Source organism: Panthera leo, chromosome F2 (genome assembly GCF_018350215.1).
Source record: "Panthera leo isolate Ple1 chromosome F2, P.leo_Ple1_pat1.1, whole genome shotgun sequence".
NCBI lineage: Eukaryota > Metazoa > Chordata > Mammalia > Carnivora > Felidae > Panthera > Panthera leo.
Genome location: NC_056695.1, coordinates 47,038,614 through 47,053,279, shown reverse-complemented (window position 1 = coordinate 47,053,279; position 14,666 = coordinate 47,038,614). Strand labels below are relative to the sequence as shown.

At 40.7% G+C, this 14,666-nt stretch overlaps 1 protein-coding gene across 3 annotated transcripts; it reads left to right on the top strand.

The window, feature by feature from the left end:
* Nucleotides 1-1,889: 1,889 nt before the first annotated feature.
* Nucleotides 1,890-9,518, top strand: ZNF706 (zinc finger protein 706). 3 transcript variants are annotated; one of them, XM_042923763.1, is made up of 4 exons: nucleotides 1,890-2,065; nucleotides 6,324-6,460; nucleotides 8,403-8,510; nucleotides 9,211-9,518. In XM_042923763.1, the coding sequence occupies exons 2-3, from the start codon at nucleotides 6,326-6,328 to the stop codon at nucleotides 8,496-8,498; spliced, it is 231 nt and encodes a 76-aa protein (XP_042779697.1). In that variant the 5' UTR covers nucleotides 1,890-2,065; nucleotides 6,324-6,325; the 3' UTR covers nucleotides 8,499-8,510; nucleotides 9,211-9,518. The 3 variants fall into 3 exon arrangements, with proteins under 3 accessions (XP_042779697.1, XP_042779699.1, XP_042779698.1); XM_042923765.1 differs by lacking the exon at nucleotides 1,890-2,065 and adding an exon at nucleotides 2,390-2,651; XM_042923764.1 differs by lacking the exon at nucleotides 1,890-2,065 and adding an exon at nucleotides 2,697-3,003.
* Nucleotides 9,519-14,666: the final 5,148 nt, after the last annotated feature.

Sequence of the window (14,666 nt, the reverse complement as noted above, 5' to 3'; positions counted from 1 at the left end):
ATGAATACAAATAAATCAGTCTTTTCAAGTCTCCAGAGAAGCATTTTAATCTGATTGTGATTTTGGATTGAAAATAGGCACATGCTTATTGCATACTGACCTAGAGTAATTTTCGAAAGGTAGAAGAAGAAAACCAGTCGGTAGAAATACTGCAGCATTCACAATTAAAAGCAGAAATGTGTATAAAAATCCTTCCAAGGCGTTCGTATCCCATTTGCTGCCACATTTCTATAGAATAAGTAGGACACCAGCTGGTAGTAATGCTAATTCATCCGCCTTTCCTTTACTGTTTGTCACTTCTCAGATGCTGAATCTTATCCATCCCTTTTTTCCCTTTTTCCCTTCAGATTTCAAATGCCCTAACCAACATATAGTTACTATAATACCACACCCTCTATGCAGTAGTTCTCAACCGAGGGAGTTTTTTGACCCCCAGAAGACATGTGGAAAGGTATGGAGACATTTTTCTTTTGTCAGAACTGGAGATAGGGTGCTACTGACTTCAAAAGGGTACAGGACAGGGATGTTGCCTCACATCTTACAATCCCCAGGGCAGCCCCTCATAACAATGAATTATCTAGCCCAAAGCGTCAGTAGTGCCAAGGTTGAGAAACTGTACCAATGGGGCTGAGTTTTTAGGTATATGAACTTTCCGGGAGCACTCTCCTTAGCTTTTACCAAATTCTCAAAGGTGGTATAACGCAGAATTTTAAGGAACACTGGCTTAAATGGATGTTTCACCTAGGCCTTGGTAACAAGTGGCATATTAATACTATTTCACAGCAAAAATCACCTCTCTAGTTAAGACGACTTATCTTAGCTGGCCAAATTTCGCTGTCCCTTTCCACTGCCCACTCTGATTCATGGCCAAACACAACTCTTTGGATTTCCTGTCTCTAGGTTCTCCAAATACCACAATCCCCTTCTAGTAGACAGGTTAATACAGTTATCATGGTTATGGTGAATATTGATTAAGCTAGAGCTTCATGATATGCCAGGTTTTGGTTTCTCTAGACACCTCCAGTTCCTTTGGGTCAGTATCTATTTGGGCATGTGGTGATGAAAATTAGCTTACAACTGAAAACTAAAGATATTAAAAAAAATTTTTTTTAAACATTTATTATTGAGAGACAGAGAGAGACAGAGCAAGAGCATGGGAGGGGCAGAGAGAGGAGGAGACACAGAATACCAAGCAGGCTACAACCTCTGAGCTGTCAGCACAAAGCCTGATGAAGGCTGGAACTTACAAACTGTGGGATCATGACCTCAGCTCAAGTCGGAGGCTTAAGCGACTGAGCCACCCAGGCGCCCCTTTCCTGGTTAAACAGTTCAGCTGTAATATCTGTATCCCAGTCCAGCTAACCTGGGATGTAGTTATATTAAACTAGCAACTCCTGCGCACTTACAGGCAAATTTGGGAGAGTGGAGGCTATGGGCAAGGTGACTGGGTCAAATGCAAAAGCCTCCCTTTTCCTTGTTACGAATAAATCAAATTAGAAACCAACAAGGGGGGGGGGGGGTGCACGAGAGAATAAAGCCAATGTCTAAAATGCCCTTTCCAGATAATCAGCAGATACAATAATCGTTACAATCGCAATCGCTCTTAATCAGATACTGGAAGTTGGCTGTTGTGGCCTATAAATCAAGAGAAACCAAACCAACCCAACTTAGCCATTTCCCCAAATGTTAGCAACTCTGTATAGTTAGTAGTCCGCTAATCCGATCAGGGAGCCCTAGCCAGCAACACTGAGGCTGGAATCCTGAACTCCCTAAAAACCCCAGATTGGTAAAATAAATAAATAACCGGGGTTTCCGTGGGAACGCGGTAAAGGGAGGCCGATGAGAGAACAAAGGCCGCGTCCCTATTAGGGGCTGCCGGGCCCACGGGCCGCACTGGGGGCGAGGGCGGCGGTGCGTCCGGGTGGCGGGCTGCCCGGTGTCCCACGCCGCCGCGGCGCTGGCGCACCTCTCCCGGCCAGTCCCCGGAGCCACAGCATAGCAGGGCGCCGGCGAGGCGGGAGGCGAGTGCGAAGGGCCGCGGGGGCCGAGGCTGGCCGCCGCCCGAGTGAGTGTGCTAGCGAGCGACTTGTGAAACACGCCGCGGGCCGTCACCCAGCAGGACAGCGAACACGCGGCGCGGCGCCGGCTGAAGCCGCCTAGATAGCGCACGCGGGAGAGGAGGGGCGCCGGGGACAGAGGGCGACGTCCCCTGCAGTTCCCGTCTCGCAGGGGTCGCCGGCGCCGCCAGGCCCCGCCCCCTGGCGCTTATGTAATAGGGGCGCGCTGCCATTGGCCTGCGCGACCGGAAAGGGCGCAGGCGTGCGAGCAGAGGAGGGGCGGGGGAGGTGGCCGCAGCAGGAAGGCGAGTGGGCGGCGAAAAGCGGGCGGGCGCTGGGGCGACTGGGAGAGCTGCGCGGCGTGCGCGGGCACGAGCGTAGTGGCCTCCCCCGAGGCTGAGGCGGCGGCGGGCGCGCGCGGCGGCGGGTTCGAGGCGCGGGCTGTTGTGCTCTCCGCTCTCCTCTTTCCCTTCCTTGGCGGGTGGAGGAGGCCGAAGCGGTGCTGGGCGCGCTCCCCCTTGCTCTCCCTCCGGCCACCTCCCCCGGCCCTCTCGCGCTGCGCGGTCTCTCCGACGCAAGACTGTCCCGGCCCGGGTGAGCGGCAGTGGGGGCGGCGCTGACGCCGCAGGACGTCCGGGAGCCGGGGTGGGGGCCCGGCGGCGGGGTCGCCGCGGGTCGCGAGGGGCCGCCGGCCTCCCCGTCTCCCAGGCGGCGGCCCGTCCTGTCCCAGCGCGGGCCGCGGGCAGGAGGGAGAGCTCGGGCGCCTGCCAGGCCCTGCAGGTGGCCGGGTTGCAGGCCGCGGAGCGGAGCGGTAACCTTACCCCTTGGCGACAGCAGCTGGTCGGTTTCTCGAGGCCCGGGCTCCCCGTGGCCGAAGGGGCCGGGTTTGGGGCGGCCAAAGCCTCGGGGAGGCGCGTCTCGGGCCGGAATCTGTGCGGAGTGGCGGGTAGGTGGGGGCTGTGTGGCCGGACCGGGGAAGGAGCTCCCCGAGGCGGGAGAGGCCGGTTGGGAAGGAAGGTGGGCCGGGCTGCAGCTGGGGTCGGTCAAGTGTTGGGTGAGATAGACCTTACTCCTGGTGCTTTTCTCTACCCTCGGTGAACGGATGTAGTTAAAACGTGGGGGTCAGGATGTTGATCACTGCCTGGGCCTCTTCGTTTCAGATGGTTATGGAGAATGATCCTACTTCCTGGATCGAAAAATCTTTTCTTAGTTGTTTGGGTTTTAAGAGGATCTTAGGGGGCACTCCTTACTTGTCGCCTCCTGTAAAAGCTCTTCATTTTAGAACAACTCTTTATTCGTTCTACTTCCCTCTTTGCAGCCCTCTCGGAAAATTACAGTAAATAAGAGTAACATTAAAAATCTGCGTTTAAGGTGTTTGTAAGTGACTTGTTGCCCCTGAGTTTGTCGTATGTAATTAAGAAGTTGTGCTTAAGATTTTGTAGAAAATTCGATTTGGCTTGAGAGCATTTCTTAAGTTGAGCTGTCCAAAAGCAGGTGGCTTGTTCGTTTGCATTTCTGCTTTCAGAAAGGAAATTAATGCAGTGAGTTGTTGGAAGTTAGGGGCCTACCCCACGCATTTAGACTGTTGATTCGATTTCCTTTACGGGGTGTTCAGTTTTCTGTTTTAAAAATAAAAACAAGCTACAACAGTCTTTACTTATCAAAGCTTTTATGGTTTTATTTACTACTTTAGATGACAGTGGAAAATAGGTTAAATCTATTGTGTAATGTTATATTTTAGGAGAAGTCCTAGGTGGAAAAGTTAAAAATAATATTCATCTCATGACATTGTACAGAGCGCTGCCTGAAAGTGGTATCAGAATAGCTAATATCTTGTAATTATCAAAGAAATTTCTGGAATTAGTGGCATTAAAACAATTGAGGTTACCCGCAAAATCAGTGTTAGCATGCGTGGCAGACATTGTGTAGAAGAGTTCAGAAGCCTGAGAGGACTGAAGTATTGTAACATAAGGTACTGATACAAGATGTTATAATAGACTGGAATACATAAAGATTGGGTACCTATTACCATCCACATCATACATACTCAAGTATCTAAAACTGTTTCTGTGGGAACAGGTTTGATATGCTGCCATAACATTTGTACTTAAATATACTTAAAATCATTCCGTTTGGCTTGGAAATGATAAATATTTGGCTTTTGACAAGCGAAAATGGAAGTTTGGTGTTCAAGGACTAACACATCTGGTAATATTTACCATTATATGGGAACGGGGTTCTTACATTCGGCTAGCATACTAAAAATTTTTGTAGTTTGTTAAAATAGCTGGCTTTTTAGAAGAGCGTTGGGTCTCTTCTATATTTTACTTGACTTTCAGTTCAGTGTTAAATACTAGTGGGAACTTGTCCAAGCAGTGTATTTATGTATTGTTTCCCTTTTTCCTTTTTTAGGGAGAACCTCATGTGCTTCTATGAAATGCTTTGATTTTATATCCATTAACTAATTAGGATCCCAGTCAGAAAAAAGCCAGTACTGTTTTCTGGTTAAAGGTGATATAGGTCCATGTTATGTTCACGCCCTGCAGTGATTTAGAAGTTTAAAACTTAATTGCAGTGCTAGTCAAAGCTATACATAGGAATTCTACTTAGGACCCAATTTCAATATATTTAAAAGGTAGCTGGGGCTCGTAGGCCCTTTATGAGCACGTTTAACATGTGTTGTCCAATAGAAGACTTTAATGTTTTTTATTAAGTTTTTATTTTAATTCCAGTAGAGTTAACATGTAGTGTTACATTAATTTCAGGTGTACAATATTAGTGATTCAATAATTCTATACATTACTCAATGCTCATCATGATGAGTGTATTTCTTAATCCCCATCACCTATTTCACCCATCCCCCTACCCACCTCTGATAACCATCAGGTCTTTATAGTTAAGAGTCTGTTTCTTGGTTTGAGAAGCCTTTAATTTTTTTTTTAAGTTTCTGCAGTTCTTCCTTTTTTTTTTTTTTGTTTTTTGTTTTTGTTTTATAAGTTTATTTGAAGAGCGAGCAAGAGCAGGGGAGGGAGAGAGAGAATCCCAAGCAGGCTCTGTACTGACAGTGTGGGGCTTGAACTCAATAACCGTGAGATTATGACCTGAGCTGAAATCAAGAATCAACCAACAGCCACCCAGGTGCTCCACGAAGACTTAAATTTAATGAAAAAGTAAAAGTAACTTTTTCAGTGACATTTATTTTTAACCCATTTAGCTTCATTTCAGACTATCAGTAGTAAAAAGTGGTACCTTTCATTTTTGTAAAGGTACCTTTACCCTTTTTACAAGGTTTATTCTCTCAATTGGGAGCTAATTTAATCTTATTTAGTAATTTCTCCAGCAATCCTGCAAAGATCAGTTGTTTAGAAAGATTTAGAACAGCATAGTGGTTTTATGTAACCTGAGTATTTAGGAGAACAGTTCCCATTGCTCTTAGGATCTCCTTCAGAACCTTTAGATGACAGCTCTAAATTTCTCTTAAATTGTAAGAATCTTAATTCATGACAGTTAATACTAGAAAGGGAAAGTACCTTTGCAAAGTGATCAAGCAATTGCTTGGGGAAGAGTGCTAAACTTTTTTGGTAAAGTTTTGAAGGTTACGTATGGCAAAGTGTACAGATCTTAGATGTACAGCTCAGTGAGTTTTTACAAGTGAACACACCTATATAACCATTACCCTGATCAAGAGATAGAACACATCAACTGCCCCCCATGCCCTTTTTTCCCAGTCACCACCTCCTAGATTAGCTTTGCCTGTTTTGAACTGTATACAACCCGTGTGTTGTGTCTGGCTTCTTTCCTTTAACACTGGATACAACCCTGTTGTTACTTGTAACCATAGTTTTTTTCTTTTTGAATGCAGGTAGTATTCCATTGATAAGTATACCACAAATTATCCATTTTATTATTAACTGGAATTTGCATTGTTTCCAGTTTTGGAAACAAGTACTCTGGACATTCTCGTATTGCCTTTGGGTGGATATGTACATTTGCATTTCTGTTGGGAAATGCAACATTTCTGTTGGGTGTATATGTACATTTGCATTTATATCGGGAGTGGAATTATTAGGTTTATAGAGTACACCAAAACAGTTTTCGACAGTGGTTGTACTAATTTATTCTCTAGTAGCATTGTATGTGAGAATTTGAAAACCCATACATTTTGACTGACAGCTCTATAGAACTTAAGTCTTCAACTCTTGAGAGCATTACCATACTTCGATTACTCGGTATTAATCACTCTAATGCCTCAACTTCTGTTTTTAGATATGGCTCGTGGACAGCAGAAGATTCAGTCGCAGCAGAAAAATGCCAAAAAGCAAGCTGGACAAAAGAAGAAACAAGGACATGACCAAAAGGCTGCTGCCAAAGCTGCCTTAATATATACCTGCACTGTCTGTAGGGTAAGGGGAGTGGGATGGCATAACCCTCCTCTGGACAGTTCTTTGCTTAGATGTTGCTGTATCGAGGTTAAAGTTTTGCAGCCATGGCAAAATAAATAGATCGGAGAGCTGCTTATTTTAGGTTTCCATCTTCAGTTGTCTCTTCCATAAATATTTTCTTGAATGGCTCCTGTGGCCAGGCACAGTTCTCTAGGTGTTGGGGGAAGGGAGTGAACAAAGCAAAGTCCTTTTCCTCGTGAAGAATAAAGATGTCTTCTTCAGGGCAGATACTACACTTTGAACTTTGTAAGAAGTCAGATCTACATTCTTAGTTTAGAGCTGTACGAGACACAAGTATACCCCTGGTTATATAATTGTCTTTTTTTCTTCACTAAATTCTTAGGAGGTCTGCAAAACTCTACGGAGTATTTTTACGTTAGGGCCTTTCCTAGAATTAATATGTTTTATTAGATTTGAAGAGTAGTCATAACAACTACTATTGAGTGCATATCTGGTGTTCTACACGTATGAGCCCATTAATCCCCACAATCACCCTATGAGATAAAGGACTTTTATTCTCATTTTACAGAAAAGTAAACTGAGCCATGGGGATTAAATAACTTGTGCAGGGTCACCCAGCTAGTACAGAGAAGAGCTGGGATCTGAAGCTGGGCAGTCTAGTTCCTGAGCCCACCCTCCAGGCCACCATACCACACTTCCTTTCAAAGAAGTTTTTCTTCAGTTCCAAGCCAGTTTCTTTCTTGCTTTTTTGTAAGCTCAGCACCTTTGAAGTTCGTGAATAGAAGTGCCAAAGGAAAAATACATAGTGACGGTGGTCCAGTACATATGCATGTATACATATGTATATGTATTTTTTTCCAAAGCCCCACACCTTGGTAGGGTTGTGGGAAGGGATCTTGGTAAGACACGATTCCAAAACTAAAGTTTATCATCTGAAGGCATTACTGATGAAATTGAAGTTTCTAACTACATGAAAGTTCTTGTTAAGAGAGGAAACCTATTACATTAAGTATCTTGTTCATACTGAGCTTTGAGACACTCAAAATAATGCAATTGAGCAACTTTAAATTCTCTTTGGAAAGAGACAGGGTAAAAGTAAATTTCATTAAATTACTGATGAGTAAATGCTTCGATTTGAAAGTACTAGAGTAGGGGTGCCTGTGTGGCTCAAACATCTGACTCTTGATCTCCGCTCCTGAGTGGGATTGAGCCCTGCAGTGGGCTCTCTGCTGACAGCACAGAGCCTGCTTGGAATTCTCTCTCTGCCCCTACCCTGATTGCATGCACCCCTCCCTCCCTCCCCCCCCCCCCATACATACATACACACACACACACACACACACACACACACACTAAATAAGTAAATCAAGTTTTAAAAAATAATAAAAGACCTAGAGTAGTTCACCTCTTTAAACTCCCAAAAATAGCCAAAACTTGTATTTCATGTTTTGTTTAACTGCCTGAGCAAGAGGATCAATTACTGAAGGTCCTTGCCTAGGGAAGTTGGTGTAGTGTAACATTTGAGAACTGAAGTACAGTATGAGGTTGAAACAGGTCTTGGACAAATTACACCCTAGGTTTTAGTTTCTTACGTGAAATGAGGAATAATAGTAGGAACTAATTTAAGGTTAGTGGGAAGGTCCTATGAGAATTCAGGTAACCTGCTTAACATAATGTGTTAAGTAAATGTTATCTCTTGTTTCCTGTTAAACAAGCGGAATCCTTTATGTAACCCACCTATTCTCCATATGTGAAATACAGTCACACGTTAGGAATTTCTTTGTTACAAGGTCCTTTTTCATATGCCAGCCACTAGTTGCAGGAACTTAAAAGTATTTTGAGATGATTGTCTATCGTGAGCCGGCTCAGGATTTGAAAAGTTAACACATTTTTATTTCATGAATAAGGTCTAACTCTTTTTTTGCACATTTTTTAAAATTAGACACAAATGCCAGACCCTAAGACCTTCAAGCAGCACTTTGAAAGCAAGCATCCTAAGACTCCACTTCCTCCAGAATTGGCTGATGTTCAGGCATAAAGTTGTTTACAGGTAGTTGACCTTTTGTCTTTTCATTTGTTAATGTCAAGGTTGTATACGAGAGCCAAATTATCTTCTGTTACTGAAATTAATGTCTACCTTTTTTCTAGCTGAGATTTTATTGCTTCCCCTTTTTTAAGTTAGTGTTTACCTTCACAACTGTTAAAAACCCATTTTCCCAAACCAGATCTTCTCAATGCCTTTGAAACACCCAAGTTTTTACTACTGTAGCCCAAAATGGGGGGCTGAGGTGATGCTGGCCAGCTCTGGTCCAAGAATGGAAGAGACTTACCAGCCTAAAGAAAGTAACTATTATAAAGGCATTTGAGGGTCTTGCTCCCAGAAATGATGCAGAACAATGTTCCTGAGTGCCTTGTTGCAGGTATTTTAGAGTGTTTAACAGAGCTTCTGAATGCATTGAAATATGTAGCAAAATGTGGGCTTACACTGTATAAACTTTATAGTTGCTTGAAAATAATCAGTTTACATTTTTTGTGTGGTTTTTGTTTTCCCTAAGTGGTGGTGATGGTGTGAGATAACTTCCTTTTTAAAGTAAATTTATCAAAGATTTGTGTATAAAATCATTGACAGATCCATCAGAATGACTTGGTAGCTTATGCATGTGGTGCATTTTTCTTAGACATTTGAAATGCATATAAGTGGTATTTGTGCAATGCTTGCATTCACTGAAAATTCCGTTTATGTTTTATAGGTGAATTCACGACACCTTTGGCTCTTCTACTGTCTCAGACCTTAGGTAACAAACCTGCAGCTGCTTTTCTAACAAACTGTTGATCAGCAAAAATAAAGGGGCTACAGAAACACTCATTTTTATGCTGTTCCCTTTTGGGCTTCATGCAAAGACAATTCTGTGTAAATGTACAGTTGACTCTGATTTGGAAATCTGAAAATCAGTCCATCCTTGTTATAAAAAATTTTTTTACAATTGTAATTATATTGATGTTCATATTGTGTAAAATAACTCATTTAATAAAGTAGTACTTTGATTTTACAACATCACAGGATAAATGGTTCTAGAAATTCTGTTCTAACCTTCCACATTATTTGCCTTATAAAAATCTAATGAATTCGTCAGCTAGAATTGCAAGCGCAGTTCCTATCTCCCTTTCTCAGCTCAGTGGCAGGTTCGCTAGTTACATTGGAGCAGACTCATTCATAGTTTTACTGGCAGCTGCTGGTCTAGGTGAAGAATGACTTACCTGCTGCCTTAGTATATTACCACCATGTGTCATTTCCCCCTCTGATCATTTCCTGTGTTTGAGGTTGGAATATTTTAGCCTGCTGTGTGACCTGGCTGTAGCTGCCAGCCAGGTATACCCTCTAGATAACTGACAAATTCCTAATGTGGTTGGATTTTCAGTGAGCCCTTCTGAAAGAATAGGTTCTGAAGTATATGCCGTAGCGAAATAATCCAGCTTTCGTTTAATGCAAACCTGATGGATCACGTGTGAACTGGTAAAGATCTGTCTTATATAAGTTACACCTATGGATTCTTTCACAGTTCTTCAAGTTCATTAATTTGAGATTACAACTCCACATTTGATGGAATTTATTAGTAATTTGGCCAATTTTATGAGTGGTTTTCCTTAATAGGAAGATTGGAATGACTTGCTGCTGGGTTAATTCCCAGAACCTTCTCCCTCCTTTCGTTTGTAAGTGAATGGTTGGTTTTAGAAGTTTACTTTGTACTGGTTCCTGAAATCAAAGACTGTACAGTATGATTTGTCTGAACTAGAAAAGTATTAAAATGGGCCAATGTCCACATTCTGTTGGCTCTAAGGATGGGGAAGTGGGTTGGTTCCGATGGATGAGGTATATCCCATCCAGTTAAGGAAGACTAATTTTAGGGTCCTCCTAATTTGCTTTTGTCAGCTATCAGCTTTACTAGTGAAACTGCTTTAACTCGGTTTAAAATTTGAAGTTAATATAATAGGAAGAACACTCAACTATTTACTGGTAATTGCTTAGAGCCACGAATCTGATCCTGTGGGTCACAAAGCGCGTTCCCTCTTTCTGCTGTAATTCATCACTGCATTTGTTTCATAGCTGTGCGTATTCTGCCCACCTTGTTTGACTTCACTGTAAGTTTAAAATAAGATATTTACGAGGAAAAGCTTCAGTGGTGATAGTTTCTTAGCAACTTCTGTTACGTTCTTACTTTAAAATAGTCTTTTTTTTCCGTGTAATTTCCTAAGTTCAGATTTAATATCTGTTATTTCCTAATATGTTGGTTACCAGAACATTAGAATTTGCCTGATTGCTTGTGGTGGGTATTACAGAAGTTCTGGTTAAATTACAATTTAAAGGTTTTTAAAAGTGCTTTGACCATATGTATGTTTACATTTAGTAACAAATCATTTAAAAACCATTCACAAGTTTTGGTTTTATTTTTTTTTTCATTTGTTTTACTGGCTGTAATTCAGAATAAAAGCTTTTTGTTCTTGTCTTTAACCCTTTTTTATAAGCAGCTGAAGACACCATATTTAACTTTATATCTCAGTGAAGGAAAATAGCTGCATTGGTCTTGCATAAGACATTGATTCTCATACTTCATGTAAGGATTATTAGGATTATCCCTTCTTTATTATGTTTGAGTTAAATTTGCTCTAAGGGGAAAATTAAAATTCTTAAGCATCCTCATTATTTAATTTGAAGATTCTATAACAGACCACAGCAAAGTTCATTATAAAACTTATGGTGTCTTCAAAGACTTTATAAAATCTGAGACACTGAGAGAGAATTGGTCCGTTTGTATTCTGTATTTCCACTAATTGCCAAAAGGAATGGGGTTAAGGTTAAATTTGTTTCATTCTACTTCATATGGATCTACATCCCCATGTTTAACTGACACACTGGGGGCTCAGTTGTGTGCTGTAATGTCTTATTAAAGAAGATATTAAAGAAAACTAAACTAGTCTAATTTCTTCTACATTCTAGGAGATTTTTATATTGCCTCTTCCCATTTTTTTTTTTTTTTTTTAATTTCTCAACTCAGAGTTGCCTCTTAAGTGTAGAGCTCAGTCATTCCAAAGGCAGCAAGAGATTTCTTTCATTTCTCATTGTTTTTCCTGAAGTTCGGTCTATTTTAGGTGTACAGAATACTTAACAAGGGAAAAGGAAAAGGTTGTCATTCTGAAGCCTTCCTGTATAGAGTTAAGTGTAAGTTGTTGGAAGGGAGAAGTAATTGGCTATTAATATAAAAATAATACTCAAGTGAAAAATGTTTAGGTCAATAAATTGAATGGGTAAGTCCTTTAGGACACAGACTCCAATTTGAGATAACACTTTGGTTTTATATTAAGGCTACTGCATAGCTAGTTAATCACATCATAATGCAAACTTGAGCTATATGTAGCATGAATAAAATAGAATTTCCAATGTTAATATTTTGGCGAAAAGAATTCTTGTGTTTCATTTTTATTAGTATGTGGAATATGCTCTGTTTTAAAATGCAGTTAATATCAAAGCCTTTTTCTAAAATACAGTGATAGCCACAGCCCAAACTATAACTAAAATACCATATTTAAATTTAATCTGAATAATTTATTTGTGCTAGAATTTTCATTTTGGGGAGTTTTTGGTTTGGTTTGATTTTAGTCAGACATATACTTTTTTGAGTGTATAGAAATGAAGATTAACACTAGGGGTTGTGTTTACTGGAATCTTTCAGGCTTCCCTAATTTTATCTGTTGTAAATGTTTCAGAAAAACCTTAGCCCTTCCTATGTATAGATTTAATAAAACATCTATATACTTTATTGAGAAAATTGATGTTTTATTAATGAAAGTTCAACCTGTCATTAGTTGCAGATTACCATATTGAACTGAAATGTCTTCTATTTTAAATGTTCTTTGGGTAAGCTTTTTACTGAGTTACCATCTTTTTGGATTTTTTAATTTTTGGTTTTGAATAGGCATTCTCCAATTTTTTGTACATAGTAGGGCTCCAAATTTAAAATCTGCATGTATGGAGCCAGACTTTAATCATTTGTGTCCATATGGGCATATCTGCAATGTGAAGTAATTATGTTAAAATCCTATTACTTTCTCATCATTTTTTATGTATACACCATCATTGTTTTTATAGGTGATATCATTAGTAAGCTTAGGTTTTTGTAGACCAGATAAGTACCTTACTTTGTCACTGTCTTCAGTCTTATAAAATTCTAAGTGTGACTTGCTTTTTGGATTCCGTATTATTAAAATTTTAATTAGTAAGTAGGCCATCATAATATTTCCTCTACAAGAATATAACGGTGTTTCTCAAAATTAGATTTACAGTTAGGGTGACCATGCATCCTGGTTTGCCAAAGATAGTCTTGGTTTAAATATTGATTTAGTACTAAATATCAAATTTAAACTAGATATTAAGGTTCTTCATTATAAATCTTAATATTACCTCCTTTTACTTACACATGTTGAGCAGTTCATTGGTCACTTGTCAAACAACCAAGGTCTTTTTTTTTAAAAATGTACATTTTTGGGGTACCTCGGTCGAGTGTCCGACTTTGGCTCAGGTCATGATCTTGCGGTCCATGAGTTCGAGCCCTGCATCAGGCTCTGTGCTGACAGCTTGGAGCCTGGAGCCTGCTTTGGATTCTGTGTCTTCTTCTCTCTCTGCCCCTCCCCCGCTCGCACTCTGTCTCTCAAGCATAAATAAACATCAAAAAAAAGGTTTTTTTAATGTACATTTTTTTAAAAACCTTATGGCACCCATACTGCTTAGGTTTTGTCTTTTAAAGTCTTTCCATCTATTTTTATTTAAGTTTGTTGGTTGTTGGTTGGTTGGTTTTTTAAATCCTACTGAGACTTAAATATCTGGTCAAATGAACTAGATTCCAAAACCTTGAAATGCCTTTATTCACAAGCATTCATATGAACTTAATATTGTTTGTGCTGAGTTGTTCAGACTTTCTTTATTTTTTTTTAGTGTTTCTTTTTGAGAGAGAGACACAGCACGAGCAAGGGAGGGGCAGAGAGAGAGGGAGACACAGAATCCGAAACAGGCTCCAGGTTCTGCACTGTCAGCCCAGAGCCCGACGCAGGGCTTGAATCCATGAACCGCGAGATCACGACCTGAGCCGAAGTCGGACACTTAACCGACTGGGCCACCCAGGCGCCCCACAGACTTATTTTCTGATCATCTTTTCACCCAAAGGACTTAGGGAAACTGTCCAGTTGGGATTAGAGGTACTGCCGCTTAGTACAGAACATTTTTACTGAGGAGGGAAGGGAGACCTGCAGTCCTGGCTGCAGGTTAGGTGTCCCCTGGGCTAATAATAGCAGTGAACACTTGAGGCAAAGCTTGTGATTTTTGATACAGGAAGTTTTAAAGGTGTAGTATAAAGGCATTCTCATATCCCCGTGCCCAGTATCAGTTTATCCTACTGTTAACAATCTTAAACATTACTGTGGTGTGTTTATCACAACTAAGAAACCAGCATCAGTATTTTACCATTTATATTACCATTACCAGTTTGTCTATTAATTTTTTTTTTTTTTTTTTTTTTTTTTTTCTTAAAAGATCCAGTCCAGAATACCACATTGCACTTAGTTGGCATTCCTCCTTGGTCTCTTGTGGTCTACAATGGATTCTCAGTCTTCTCTTTGTTTTTCATGACCTTGACACTTGAGGTGTGTGGCAGCATGTTGTATAATGTTCCCGGTTTGGATTTGTTTTTCTCACGATTGCATTAGGGTACCAGGTTTTAGTGAGGAAGACCACAGATAAAGTGCCCTTCTCGTTGCATCCTGGGGGAAGATGACCCCCACATGACATCATGGGTGATGTTAGCCTTCATGGTTTGGTGAAGGTGCTGTCTGCTAGGTTTCTCCACTGGAAAGTAACATTTTTTTTTATTCCCCCTTTTTTCAAAGTCCAGCCCTTAACTTAAGGTGAGTGGGGATTTGGCTCCACCTCCTGGAAGGGAGTATCTATGTGTATTATTTGGAATTCTTCTATATGGAAGATTTGTTTTTCCTGTTATTTATCCATATGCACTCTTGATATTGTTTATTTTGTTATTCAAATTAGTTCAGCTTTGGCCAGTGAGAGCTCTTTCAGATTGGCACCTGTATCCCTTTCATATGCCCCCTCTTTTTTTGATCATTTCCTTACTTTTTACTATAAGAATTGCATGCTCATCTT

Bases quoted from the DNA above. Each gene is read 5' to 3' on its own strand.
- ZNF706 (XM_042923763.1), top strand. From the start codon at position 6,326: ATGGCTCGTGGACAGCAGAAGATTCAGTCGCAGCAGAAAAATGCCAAA. The intron at 6,461-8,402 runs GTAAGGGGAGTG...TTTTAAAATTAG, and splicing joins ATACCTGCACTGTCTGTAGG to ACACAAATGCCAGACCCTAA.